Consider the following 15,298-nt stretch of genomic DNA (forward strand, 5'->3'; position numbering starts at 1 on the left):
CATGCCCCCGTCACCTCAAGGCTCGACTACTGTAATGCGCTCTACATGGGGCTGCCCCTGAAGAGTGTTCAGAGACTATAATTGGTCCCGAATGCAGCCGCGCAAGTGATACTGGGTGTACCTAGGTACACCCATGTTACACCTATCCTCCGTGAGCTGCACTGGCTGCTCATCAGTCTCTGGACACGCTTCAAGGTGCTGGTTATTACCTATAAAGCCCTATATGGCCTAGGACCTGGATATCTCTGTGACTGCCTCCTGCAACGTACCTCCCAGCGCCCAATAAGATCGCACAGGCCAGGCCTTCTCCGGGTACCATCAGCCACACAATGCTGTCTGGTGGCTCCCCAGGGGAGAGCCTTCTCTGTTGCTGCCCCGGCCCTTTGGAATGAGCTACCCCCTGAGATCCAGACCCTCCCACTCTCCTGGCCTTCCGTAAGTCTGTTAAGACCTGGCTGTTTTGGCAGGCCTGGGGCTGTTGAGCTTAACTGAACTTCAGCCCCATTATAACTGAGTGCATGTTGTGTTTTTCCTGTTTTAAACTGTATTGTTTTTGTGTTTTTAATCTTTTTAATATTTTAATTGTTTTTATGTAAGCCGCCCAGAGTCCTTCGGGATTTGGCGGCATACAAATCTATTAAAATTCTAAATTCTAAATCCCTTTCTTGTCCTCATGCTTTGCCACTAGTGAGAAAAATAATTCTACATTTTCATCATGAGAATACAAAAAAAAAAGGTGCATTATTTAGCAATTCTGAGTGAAATTCAATGCTCAATTTTACCACCTTTTTTACTGGGACTGTTAAATGAATCACTGCAATCATTAAGCAAATCACATGTTCATTAAGTGAATCCAGTTTCCCCCATTGACATTGCTTGTTGTAAGCTCCCTGGGAATAATGTGACTCCTGGATGCTGCATCCATTGTAAATACATGCTGGTTGCCAAGCACCTGAATTTTGATCACGTGACTGAAGGGATACTATGATGGTCATAAGTCACATTTTTCAGCACTATCATGACTTTGAACAGTTATTAAACCAGTGGTTGTTAGTCAAGGACTACTTGTACCTTGCTATGTTTTTTTTTTCTTTTTATCTGCCTGTGCTTTCTGGTTCATATTTTAATGTCAGAGAAACAATTCAAATAGAGATCGAGTGATTTTTTGAAATATTTTATACTTTGAATCTCTTTTTAAAGCCACTTAAAGCATTTCCATACTTGAAATAGACTTACCATGTAAGTCTTCCCACCCCTCAATGGGGTGGGAAAAGGAATCACAGAAACATAAAAAGTAAATAGTAACTTATAAAGCCTAATGAGGTCCCCTCAGTCTGGAAAGAAACATCATGATAATGCCAGGAAACTACAATAGCCATCAGTTCTTGCTATGAAAAAGCAAGAGTCTGGTATCAATAAATTCACAGCACCCCTTAGTTAAAATACTGTATGCATGAAAGCAGGGGTGGGATTCAGCCGGTTTGGACCGGTTTGGGCGAACTGGTAGTTCTGACAATCAGCTGGGAGTGAACCAATTTGCTCTGATGATCAGATGGGCCTGCCCACCCATCCCTGCACTTTACTTATCTGTTGTGGCCCAGCAGGAGCCATTGGAGCTGCCACCAGACTCCGACAGTGAGGGGCCCTATGAGGAGGATCTGGAGGATGTGGAGGACAGGGTTCCGACTCCGAACAGGGCGCAGAGAGGCTGGTTGGCCACCAGGAGGCATAGGAGCCTTGGACCAGTGGGGAGGAGACAAGGAAGAGTGAGCCGGATGCCGGCAGTGAGTTGTTCCTGGATGCACGGCACCGAAGAGCTACTAGGCGTCAGGAACAGTTGCGCAGTTACAGGAGGTAATTACACTGGTGGTCATTAGGCTCCTCTCCAGACTATAAAAAGACTGCTTGTGCACACGCCCCTCTTGCAGAAGTCAACACATTGACTAAAAGTTGAAGAACTTTTGGAACTAGCTTGGCAGGCTGGATTGCTGCCGAGGCTTGTCTGAGTTGCTGCCAAGGTCCTTATCTGTTATGCTTGACTTTCAGCCACCAAGGTTTTGGTGTCTTGCTAATAAAGTACATTTTAGTTAAGCTTGTCTCGGCATTCGTTAGTGGACGGAGGAGGGGGTCAGAACACTTATCTATATCCTCTCAGCTGATTTGCAGGGCAGAACAGATTGCTGCGCTTCAGCTGTGTTACTCCCCAGAAGCAATGTGGATAGTAAGTTTTGTTAAAACTGCACACGCATGGCAATTACCAAACCACAGAGGTGGTATTCAACAGGTTCTGACCAGTTCTGGAGAACTGGTAGGGGAAATTTTGAGTAGTTTGGAAACCGGTAAATGCCACCTCTGACTGGTCCCACCCCTATCTATTATGTGTCTCCGAATTCCAGCTGATCAGGAGGAAATGGGGATTTTGCAGTAACCTTTCCCTGGAGTGGGGAGGGAATGGAGATTTTACAGTATCCTTCCCCTGCCACGTCCACCAAGCCATGCCCACAGAACTGGTAGTAAAAAAATTTGAATCCCACCACTGCCGAACCAGTTGTTAAACCGGCTGGATCCCACCACAATGAAAGTAGTAACAAATTGTCTAGTGCTCAAGGCACCAGGCTAGAAAGGAAAAGACTGTGAGTTCAAATGCTGCTTTAGCCAGGAAAGCCAGCTGGATGATTATAGACCAGTCACTTTCTCTCTCAACCCAACCCACCTCCAGAGTTATTGTTGTGGGAAAAATGCAAGAATGAAGGTGCATTTGATAGGTTCACTGCCACGTCTTATTTGTAAAAATAATAACAGTGACATACAAATAAATAATAGCAATAGCACTTAGGCTTATATAGAAATCCATAATGATTTACAGCACTCTGCGAGCAATTTTTAAAAAATCAGCATATTGCCAATTTGCCCCCAACAATCTGGGTCCTCATTTTACCATCCTCAGAAGGATGGAAGGCTGAGTCAATCTTGAGCTGGTCAGAATCGAATTCCTGGCAGAGTTAGTCTGAAGTACTGCATTCTAACCAATGTACTACCACAGCTCTTACTTATTTTTACAGAACTATAAATATAAAATATAAATATTTTGCCTACCAGAGTTATTCAAAATTTATGCTATGCATCAATCACTGATTGATAGAAGGAAAATGAGACCTTTAGTTACATTAGAGGAAATATCTGAGATGGTAAACATTATTTGAAGATGTAGATGTTAAAACAACCGTAATCAAACGACATGCTGCATGTGATGATGGGTTTTTTTTTCTGTTTTTTTTTTTTTTGTTGTTTTTGTTTTGTTTTGTTTTTTTCCCCTTTCCCTCTTGGACCTTTTTTTGTCCTTTTTGGCCTCCCCCCCTCCCCCCACCCTCTTTTTTTTTCTTTTCCCTTTCCTTCTTGAACCTTTTTTTTTTGTCCTTTTTGGCCTCCCCCCCCTTCCCCCACCCTTTTTTTTTCTTCTTCCTCTCTCCCTTGTTTTATTTTCTTGTTTTTTGTTTTTTAAACCCTAGCTTATTGTGGTGCTTATTAAATATACAATACAATACAATATACAATAGGGATGTATAAACTTAGTAGGGATGCACCTGTGATTAAACGACATATTGTATGTGAAGATGGGTTTCCCCTCCCCCCCTTTTTTTTTCCTCTCCATCCTCTCCCTTTCCCATTGTTGTCCATGTAACAAAAAATAAAAATAATTTATATGAAAAAAAAAATCACTGATTCTTTCTGCAAGCTTGTTTGTGAACAGATTGTTTGTGAACTTTGTGTGGCATTTGTCAATCTTGACCTAAGGTAAGACAGAGATGATGTGCAGAGGTGGTATTCAGCCAGTTCTCACAGGTTCTAGAGAACCAGTAGTGGAAATTTTGAGTAGTTTGGAGAACCGGCAAATAGGCTGGCCCTGCCCCCGCTGCCTCCCAGCTGATCTTCTTTTGTTGCCCTGATAAGGAGAACAAAGCTGGAAAGCAGGTTAGTGGGGTGGGGAGGGGGATTTTGCAGTAACCTTCCCCTGACACACCCAAAAAGCCACACCCACAGAACTGGTAGTAAAAAAAATTGAATCCCACCACTGATGATGTGCTTTGATGAGCAAACATTTACCATGATAGAGCATGTGAATTCCAGTATTCCCTCCACCTGGCTGAATTTGGGCTATAAGGTCCTCTCCCACATTGACTTCCATATGGAAGTAGCACCTTCCCTGTATTTAACTGAAAGAAAGAAGCCTAATTTCACTAAATAAAAAAAAATGCCCAGTGTAAAATACATAGCTTTTTAGTTTAAATACTTTCCAGAATGTAACTTTTTAGAAATGTCAAATATGGTAACTCTTAAAATATACTTAAATTATGTTCCCCTGGACACCATCTACTTCATACTTAATATATCATTAAATGCTCTAGCAGACTTTGATTTAAGTAGCTGTTTCCAATGCTACTAACAGACTTACTTATTGCAAAAAAAAAAAAAGTCATCTAAATGTTCACTCATCTTCCTTGGAGGAAGAAATTTTATAATAACTTTTTTTTCCAGCTTTCATCATTACTGCATTTTGATTATTCACCAAGGCATGGAGGAAGAAATAGAAGCAAACAAGAATTTTAAACTACTGTAGTGCAAAAGCAGAATTGCCTGATGGATGAAACCAAGAGTTAATTTTATCCAGGAATTTATTTGGAGAAGCAATTTCTAGATATCTCTGATCTTGATATCATCCAAAATATCAATTGACTTTTCTGACTATTAAAATGAATCTGCATGCCTCTGAATACTAAATACCTAGGACAAGCAACAGGGAATCTATTTTTCTTATTTCTACTTTAATCTGTTATTACATTTTTTTAAAACACAATCGTTTTGTGCAAAAGGGCTAAGAAGCTGCAAATGCTCAGAGGCATAGCATAAAAGTGATAGTCAACTTTTTTTTATTGGTAGCTTCCAATTAACAAAATTAATTTCATCCTAAATAGCTGGGATTCTGTATTTAGGTAGGAAAAGCAGATGCAAATTTATAGGGTTAGGGGATTCCTGGCTTTATGCCTGCTTATGTAAAACGCCATGAAGTGTCTTCACAGACCATAAGCAAGCCATGAGTTAGAAATGGGATGACAATTAAATTTTCTTTAAGCTGCCAAGATTCTTTCTGGTTATATTAAGATAGCAATGCGTTTATAAATAAATAAAAGTTGCAAAAATGGACAAAACACAATTCTAGCATATTCTAGGTTCTGAGTTTAGGAAACAAAGGAGTTTTTCAAAACCTAAGACACGAGAAACCAATGGGCATTTTAGCCCTTTCTCTTATGTCTCTTCCATCTATTAAGGACTTTATGAGAAAAGGAAATGAGAAATAACTCACAGAGACTCATACCTTAATGTACTCACTAATAAATGAAGTTGTGGCTGCTCCAACAGTGGAAGTTTTTAAGAAGAGATTGGACATCCATTGTCTAAAATAGTATAGGGTTTTCTGCCTAAGCAAGGGGTTGGATTAGAAGACATCCAAGGTCCCTTCCAACTCTGTTATTCTGTTATTCTGAAGGCTGGAATATATCTAATTCCCAATATTCTGTAATTTTCTTTTACTTGGCATAGACTTTATGCATGACTCTCATTTACTTGGTTATAGGCTGCTATTGAGGATTGAAGCATCTAATTCTAGCAGGAAAGGTATTCTATCCAGATTGCAAGTAGCAATAGTATCCCTTTACTTGCTTTGTTCAACTGTGACCTGAACTATTCTTTCAACCATCATTTAAAGATTCTCTACCAAAAAAATGCGGTATGAGATTGACAAAGATGAAAACACATTGGGAGACCAAGTTTCACAAAGGAATTGGATACATTTATCTTGAAGAAGACAATGAAGAATTGACGCTGTCTTCTAAAATCAGGCAATGCCTGTTGCCTGGGATAGAAAAATCAGAATCATCAGGATCAAACTAAAAGGAATTGTTCCAATCTCCCCTCTTCTGCATCTTGATAGCTAAAAGGCTATCTGCTCTTGCAGGAATCTCCCACACATGCAAAAAAAAAAAAAAAAGACCAACCATACAGGCTTCTCTACACATTTACAGTAAAATCAATTTTGTATATACAAGAAAGGGGGCTTTTCAATGGCCTCTGAAACATTTGTAGAATTCTTAACCCAAGAAATTCTTCTAATGTCAGTTCCCTGTTTTAAGGCAATGCTGAAAACTTTCCAGGTAGAAGGGATGCCTTCAACTTATTGTTGACTACTGGTAACTGCCTGGACAAACCTTAAAGTCAGATTGGTAAAGTTTTTCTAAAGCAGTTGCCATTGCCTCCTTCATGAGGCTGAGAGTATGTGACTGGCTCAAGATCCCCAGCTGGTTTTGCGCCTAAGTCAGGACTAGATTCCCTCACAAATTCTGTTTCTAGCCTTCTTAACCATTGCACCAGACTTATCACCCTTCTGGTTGATATTATAAAAGTTTCAGATATCTACATTTCATTTTGTTCTCTTTATCCCAATGTTAAATGCACACTATATTTTAAATTGTCTGTTGTCTGAATTTGCTTTTTCGAATGCTTTTTAATCAAAAAAACAAAGTACATTCCAAGGGGTGAAAAAACCTATGACTGATTACTCTTCTCCAACACATAACAATCCTTGTCAGTCCTTTTGTATCCAAGACCAGAGATGGTATTCAGCCAGTTCTGACCGGTTCTGGAGAACCAGTAGCAGAAATTTTGAGTAGTTCAGAGAACCGGCAAATACCACTTCTGACTGGCCATGCCCTCAACCTATTCGCTGCCTCCCAGCCTCCGAGCCCCAATTGATGGTCGGTCTATTGCTGCCTCCCAGCCTCCCAGCTGATCACTGGAAAGCAGGTTAGTGGGGTGGGAAGGGAATGGGGATTTTGCAGTGACCTCCCCAGGAGTGGGGAGGGAATGAGGATTTTGCAGTATCCTTCCCCTGCCATGCCCACAAAGCCACACCCACCAAGCCATGCCCACAGAACCGGTAGTAAAAAAAAATTGAATCCCACCACTGTCCAAGACACTTACACTAGCAAAATAGAGACAGGATGAGATAAACAGCTGTTCTTTGAACAAAAATGCAAAGAAAATATAAAGATCTCTACAAAAACTATAGGTTTCCACACAGTATCAACTTCAACTGAGAGATACATTTTGTACAAAAGTGAAAGAGTCAGGGGCTGCCTAAAATGCTGGCTTTAGTGGTAAATATTATGCCACAACTCAGATACTATGTTTCCAGGCTTCCAAATTCCAAATGTCTGTAATGTGTCCTAATTGCATCAGGGTTTAAAAATTAATAAGAAATCTGCTGAGTTATCATTAGGGTTTTGGCTAGAGGTGTTTTGACTGCCTACGTTTTCACCTGTTGTAGAGAATTGAAACTGAAATACTGAGAGACCGTATTCAGGAGTGGGTTGGATTTAAAATAGTAGATGAGCACACTCTGTGTGACTGTTGGATGTATTTGCTGCTTACAAGGACCAGGTGTGTGTTGTAAGTTGTAATTATCCTTGCTTTTAATTTTGCCCCTCCAGGGAAATGGTCTTATAAGCAACAGTTTAACCCTTTCTTATCACAAAGGGCTTTTTCTAACAATAAGGACAAAGATGAATATCAGATTATATTTTCCTGTTTTTGCTTTTTCTCATATTCTTTGCCTCACCACCAATCCTGGTTCCTTTCTTCCAGCAACAAGGAGGCAAAGAGAGCAGAGCTTCAATCAGACAGAAACATCTCTACACGTTCATTGCACACAGCGAGCAGGATGGGATTTCCCCTTAGGTTGTCAAATGTCAGCATCTGCTATGACACAGTTCACTGTGTTTGTTTGCTCTATAAATCGTTTAGGTTTGAAGGTTGCAAGTAATTCTGTGTGTGTTTCATCATTTCCTGCAAGTAATCAACCATGTGTTTCTCTTTTGTTTCTTGGGGAAGCATTTTTCTTGTACTGGATAGCCTTTCATGCAGCAGGTAACATGTGAACTCAGAACCTAGGAAGAGGTGCATTCACTTCCAAGCTAGAATTGTTTTTCAGTTCCTGTTCTGTGTTTGTGTTTCAGACATCCCTTATCAGTGACCATGACTTTACCAGTTGACTCGGCTACGTACCATTGGCAATGGCCAAAAGAAGAAAGTTCACAGTTGGAATCAACACCTCTCTTATCCTCTGACAAACCAAGGCAGAACCAGAAACACAACTGGGACAGATGCAGGATTGTCTTTCCTAATAATGCTAGATTTCAAAAGGAGTTGGAAAGAATCCTGAAGACATATTGCAAAAATGGGATACGAACCACAAAATATACTTTGCTGACCTTTTTACCCCAAAATCTCTTTGAACAATTTCACAGGTATGAAAATGCACCACTACACCAAAAGAAAACCACAATGGTGGTTATTTTTATATCTGTTTTCAGTAAATGAAAGAAAAGTATCCCCCCCCCCCAAAAAAAAGAATCATACAAAAAAGCAAATAATGCCTTTCGTGAGGTAAGAATCAGATATTGTTGCAGATTTAAACTCCTCCTTCAGATTGTCATTAAAGGTTTTCCATTATATAAGTCTGGAACATACAATACAGCATTGGCGCACACAATGTTATACACCAGTGTTGCACAACCTTGTCAAGTTTAAGACATGTGGACTTCAATTCCCGGTATTCCTCAGTCAGCATGCCGAGATATAGAAACCCTGGTGTAGATGATGTTCCTACATAGCATCAAAATTACAATGAAATAAAATTGTTTCTTTATTTTAAAATGACCAAAATGTTATGAGATTTTAAGTGACAATGCCAAAACCTTGGAAGATTTAAGCTAGATTTTGGCCTAGTCATAGTATCTCTATTGCAGATCTGATAGACCCCAGATATTCAACGAACTCTAAATTAAAAGTGGGAATGTTTTATACAGTGTATAAACATTGTATATTAGAAAGTGTACAGAGAAGAGCAACAAAGGACTGGAGACTAAAACATATGAAGAATGGTTGCAGGAATTGGGTGTGTCCAGTTTAATAAAAAGAAGGACTGGGATGACATAATAGCAGTATTCCGATATTTGAGGGGCTGCCACAAGGAAGAGGGGATCAATCTATTTTCCAAAGCACCTGAAGACAAGACAAGAAGTGATGGGTGGAAACCTATCAAGGAAGAAGCCAACCTAAGTCAAAGGAGAAAGTTCCTGACAGAACAATTAATCAGTAGAATGAGTTGCCTCCAGAAGTTGTGGGTGCTTCATCAATGGAGATTTTTAAGAAGAGAAGAGACATTTGTCTGACGTGATACAGGACTTCCCGCTTAAGCAGGGGATTAGACTAAAAGAGCTCTAAATTTCTTCCAACTCTGTTATTCAGTTCTGTTCAGTGTATTAGAGTGGAATCTAATACTCCTCTTTGGCACCATCTGTGGATGTGCGAATGAAATTCACCCCCTCTCCCCTCCATATACACACATGCTCTAAACTTTGTTTAAAGAAAGTCAGAAGAAACTCCGTATCTCATGGGGAAGACTACAGGAGGGAAGGGAAGGGAAGGATTGGATCAAAGTCTGATTGTGCAACAGGAAGTCACACAAGCAACACTGAATTCCATATTTAAATATGGGTGATGATTTATAAAATGAATAATAAGGGACAGTCCAATATCATTTTTAAAAATAGCTCATTTAGTATGACATGAGATACTATACAATCCTTTCTCAGGCTATTTAGACAATAGATTGTGACGTGTGCCAGACGTTGCCTAATTCCAGTCTGTTGGGAGAGGCTTGGTGATTCATTGGGAGCTATAAATAACACTTCTTTAAGTAACGAGATGGTCCAGATCCTCAGGAAGCTATTCTAAGCACCATTCAGAAGAAGCTTTAATTAAATTCATCTGACCTGAGAAATTATAGACCAGTCTTGAATAGCCCAGTCAGAACAAATGGGTCATGACAAAGCAGCTATATATTATCTCTGGTGGAGAAACAATTTCAACCATCCCAAGACCTGGTTGGGAAATTGGAGTAGAAGCCATAAGATAATCGACAGCTCTGCCTTGTCTGTCAACAGTCTGTAGGTCAACATTATGTGGCTTTAATCTGTATCTAGTTTTACATTTATGCATAAGAATGTTCTTGACATTGTGAAGGAAGATAACAGATGTGTGTGTGTGTGTTTGTGTGTGTGTGTGTATTATACATACATATACATATACACATACACATACACATACACATACACATACACATACACATACACATACACATACACATACACATACACATACACATATATATATATATATGTAGCTGTGTTATCTTCCTTCACAATGTGAAGAACATTATACACATACACACACACACACACACACACACACACACCTGTTATCTTTCTTCACAATGCCAAGAATGTTCTTATGCATAAATGTAAAACTAGATACAGATTAAAGCCACATAATGTTGACCTACAGACTGTTGACAGACAAGGCAGAGCTGTTGATTATATATAGATTAGATTAGATTAGATTAGATTAGATTAGATTAGATTAGATTAGATTAGATTAGATTAGATAGATAGATAGATAGATAGATAGATAGATAGATAGATAGATAGATAGATAGATAGATAGATTGTGTCACTGGAAGCACAAATGCAACACACACACACACACACACACAAACATAGATAGATAGATAGATAGAGATGATAGATAGATAGATAGATAGATAGATAGATAGATAGATAGATAGATAGATAGATAGATAGATAGATAGATAGATAGATAGATAGATAGATAGATAGATGTATTGTGTCACTGGAAGCACAAATGCAACACACACAAACATAGATGATAGATAGATAGATAGATAGATAGATAGATAGATAGATAGATAGATAGATAGATAGATAGATAGATAGATAGATAGATAGCCTGGGGGTTGGGGACTCTGCTGTACACCATCTTGCCTATTTCAACCCTGCCCAAACAGATGCTACAGCTGACTTGCCATGGGCCACAAACAAACTCATCACAATTTAGTCTAATATTTTATGAAAAATCACCCTGCATGGTTAGTGTGGTTCAGTGCATGATGGAAATACAAAAAATTAATTTGGTTAAACCCGTGACCCGTCAAAAGTGCGGACGGCAAAAGCGCGATCGACAAAATCGCGCCTTTGACGTCATCACAGCGCGACGAAAAAGATCGAAAAATTCAAATAAAAATTAATAAAAATTAAATTAAAGCAAGCCAATTCACATAAAGGTAAGGGTTAGGTTTAGGTTTAGGTTTAGGGTTAGGGTTAGGTTAAGGGTTAGGGTTAGCTTTAGAGTGTTAGCGTTAGCGTTAGGGTTAGGTTAAGGGTTAGCGTTAGGTTTTTCGTTACTTTAACGGTTAGGTTTAGGGTTAGGTTAAGAGTTAGGTTTAGGGTTAGGTTTAGGGTTAGGTTTGGGGTGCTTAGGGTAAGGTTTTCGCTTTATTTTTACATTTTTTGAACTTTTTCGTCGCGCTGTGATGACGTCACAGCGCACTTTTGTCGAGCGCGATTTTGTCCTATGCGCTTTTGTGGTGGAACCAGTTAAACCATGGTACATGCATTGCATAGACAGAGTTTTTGGACAGAGTTAAGTTTAGCCATTAAAGCAAATGAACGAATAAGTGAGTGGTTGGTTGGTTGGTTGGTTGGTTGGTTGGTTGGTTGGTTGGTTGGTTGGTTGGTTGGTTTGATTAGACCCAGAAATCATTGCCTCACTATAACAATAAGAAAGATGATAAACATAACAACTCCATTAATTATTCTATCCTTTTAGGTTGGCCAACATTTACTTCCTCCTCTTGGTGATCATCAACTGGTTTCCACAACTGGAAGTTTTTCAGAGGGATATCACAATGGTACCTTTACTTACTGTTCTTTTAACTATAGCAGTCAAGGATGGCACTGAAGATTATAAGAGATACAAACTGGATCAGCAAGTCAATTCTTCTAAAACGAAGGCATACAATAAGTAAGTCTATAAATATGCCATTACATTATTATTCCTTATATCCCTAACCCATCCCCCATATTTATGTAAGCAATAAACTATCAGAATACAATTTGTGGCAGAAGATTTTTTTTCTTTATAATATCGGTATTGCTGTAATTCTGTTGGTACATTCAATTTCCTGTTTAAAATTGTATTTCAAACATCAATTATGATGAATATCACAAAATTCAACCCTATGCTTATGCCACTGTTATTTAGATTCCTACAGAACAGTGGTGTGTTGCAGGAGGTGCGCCCCGGTACTGGCGTACCGGTGCCTGCCCGGAGCACTGGGTACCATTCCAGTACGGCGCTCCAAAGGGCCCACCCTCCCGCCCAAGCTCCTTACCTGTATTTGAGCTCTTCGGCACTTCCGCACATGCGCACGGAGCGCGTGGCACCTGTGTGATGCTCTGTCGAGCAGCTGGAGCATCACAGAGGCATCGCAGGAAGTAAGGAGGCATGCGCATGCTGCACTCATTGATGTGGTGAACGTTGGGCCCTGTTGCAACCATACCAGTTGCAATGGGATTCAGAACCCACCACTGCTACAGAAATATGATTTATTTCACATAAGCAATCATGTAATATACCTAGTTTTAGCTTACTGCTTTCTACAAATTCAGCCATTGAATGTGTAAACCACAGTGCTTTCTTTAATAACCCATAGTTAAAAATTGGTTTAGGGTGATGTGTGAAGCCATTCTACAGATCCTCTTTGCATCGCATAAAATATATATCCACTCCTTTAGACATTGCTTTGAATATTTTTTTGACAATGCAGACAGCTGGAGATGCAAGCATTTTGGAGAATGGCATACAAATTATGGAAAACAGTGTACAGACAAGTTTCCTCTGCATATAATTTCCATGCAGAGAAATGTAATTCCTTGAAGTTGTTGTTTTAAATTTCAAGTATTTAAAATGATAAAGGCCCTATAATCCATACATATCTGAGATTCAAGTAAGAGGCCAGTGAACTTCTAACTTCTATTTTATACGGTTCAGAAAGTTTCGGTCTCATTGTACAGCCAAGAAGAAAAAAATCCAGATTGGCAGCAAGGCAGGCACTAGGACCCAGGAGCACTCTTTTTGATGGCAGCAAAACTGGTTTGCAGAAGGAGGACACCTCTGTGTTTCAACAGGTGTTGACTAAAGCAAGCAAAAGCAGTTGGCTCAATTAAATTCAACCTGACACTTCTCCCTGGAAGAAAACAACCGGAATAGTTTGTGTTTTAATTCTTTAAGTGTAGCTTTAAAGGGGCAGGAAGATGTCAAGGAAATGTGCTCAGTAACATTCCTACAGGATATACATTGGTTCAGAAGTCTGTGCTGCCAGAGCGTTGTCTCAGAGTCTGCGAGTGTGGAATCTGTGACGAGAAGGAATGGGAGAAAGAATGAAGAAACTACACGAGTTGTGCTGTCGAACTTGTCCTTTGAAGCCAAGTGGAAAGAAAACCCAAACAGACATTATGCAGGCAACAAAATCAAGACCACCCGATACACATTCCTGTCTTTTATCCCTAAAAATATTTTTGAACAGTTTCACCGCTTTGCCAACATATATTTTGTGGCCATCGTTGTTCTTAATTTTGTGCCGGTAGTCAATGTTTTTGAGCCAGGAATATCTGTGTTGCCCGTCTGTGTTATAATGGCCATCACTGCTCTTAAAGATGCTTGGGAAGACTTCCGGAGATACAAGCTGGACAAGGAGATCAATAGCATGGGCTGCCTAGTGTACAGCAGGTAAATACCTTCTGAGATGCAGTTTGGGGAGGTTTCAGAAGCAACTTTAATAAGCCTTCAAATATTATCCAATATTATTTACTACTAATGCTAATTTGTTTTAAATAATCTAGCTAAAATTAAACTAACTAAAACAAGTATTTTAGTATTGTAGAAGAGAGGAAAAAAAATTTCTAGTAACCCCACCCAGGTTGCTTTCTTCTGCTTTTTTTCTCTGTTTCAAACTAAACTTATGTGACGTATCATAGAGATGTAGTGTTCATTGCAAAGACAATAGCCAAGAATTAAGTTTCTAGTTTTGGCAATTTCAGTTTTCAATCCTTTCTAAATGATTCCCAATATGTTTTGTTTTGTTTTTCTGTTTTTTTCACAGCTGTCATATACATAGCGACCCTTTTATATCACTAGTCAGATTGCTAGTCAGAACCTATAAATAGTTAGGTAAAATCAGAACAGTGAGCAAAATATGTGTACAGTTTCTGTAATACTTTGAGTAGTTCATCTCTTGGCTTTTGAAAAATGATACCCGTGCTGCTGTCATCATTTACTGAACTGTCAAGTTTTGATAATCATGTTTCTTTTCTTACAACCATTCTAAAGGTAATATTTAACATACAATTATTGTTAGTATTTAGTTTATTATTATATTTCTGTTCCTAATTTCTTGGCCTAAAGGAGAACTATTGAGGAAACTAAAAATTTGCATGGGAACACTGGTCCAGACACCACAATCAAACCACAAACCAACCACCAGAGTTTCCTTCTCCTCCTTCCTTCATCCTTTTGGTATTACAATTCCTTCTCTCACTTCCTCCGTCACCATAATTTGTCATCTACACAAAGTAAGGTCAATGATGAGTCACACAATAGTACTTTACATACATACCAGAATTCAAACCCATAAGAGTTTCTTATGCTGCCTTACAGACAGCAATTAAGATCCCCCCCCCTCAAATTTAGTTGTAATCTATCTATTTTATCTGTAAACTATGAAGAATCAAGAAGAAAAGTTGGAACTGAATTTGTGTGAGTGAACCACTGAACCATATGAGGAACAGATCACCTTTAGGTATGGATCCTGAAGTAATGATATCTAAATTAGGTCCTTTTAGTGGCACAGATCCATATTATTGTCCTTACTAGTGCTCTTAGGAATAGGAAAAGAGATTTATTATCTGTACTTTATTCCTCAGTTTCTAAAGAATGGAGAAGTGAATGCAGAATTTTGCCACATATCTCTATCATCACCTCTACACCCTGCTTTAAATTTAGATTAACACAGTACATTCCACATTTTTTCCTAGGCCTCCCAGTCTCTGTAGCATGCCACAGGATTCTGTTTTTGGCTAACAGGCCAATTTCTGAATGTTTTAAGTAAGGATGGGAAAGCATTTCCATGCACATTTACTATAAAGGCTTTATTTCTTTTTAAGGTTATTATATCCAAACAGTGGCCTGTCGTGATGTCCAGCTATGGGTGGAACATTCTTTGTTACTATTTGTCATCCAAACAGCAAGTTGGCACCAATATGGA

At 39.1% G+C, this 15,298-nt stretch overlaps 1 protein-coding gene across 2 annotated transcripts in view; it reads left to right on the forward strand.

Moving 5' to 3' along the window:
* The window catches only part of ATP10B (ATPase phospholipid transporting 10B (putative)), a 151,832-nt gene that overhangs the window by 81,367 nt on the left and 55,167 nt on the right, over positions 1-15,298 (forward strand). The window contains exons 3-4 of one of the 2 annotated variants that reach the window (XM_087709679.1): positions 8,070-8,360; positions 11,803-11,997. In XM_087709679.1, coding sequence (XP_087565805.1) covers positions 8,089-8,360; positions 11,803-11,997 — 467 coding nt within the window. In that variant the 5' untranslated portion in view covers positions 8,070-8,088. Of the gene's footprint in view, positions 1-8,069; positions 8,361-11,802; positions 11,998-13,295; positions 13,765-15,298 lie in introns of those variants that run through there. The other variant, XM_087709680.1, reaches the window with a different exon arrangement.

The sequence above is a fragment of the Thamnophis sirtalis genome, unplaced genomic scaffold (genome assembly GCF_051295495.1).
Source record: "Thamnophis sirtalis isolate CommonGarterSnake01/CBP01778 unplaced genomic scaffold, rThaSir2_p1.2 scaffold_3, whole genome shotgun sequence".
NCBI classification, from domain to species: Eukaryota; Metazoa; Chordata; class Lepidosauria; order Squamata; family Natricidae; genus Thamnophis; species Thamnophis sirtalis.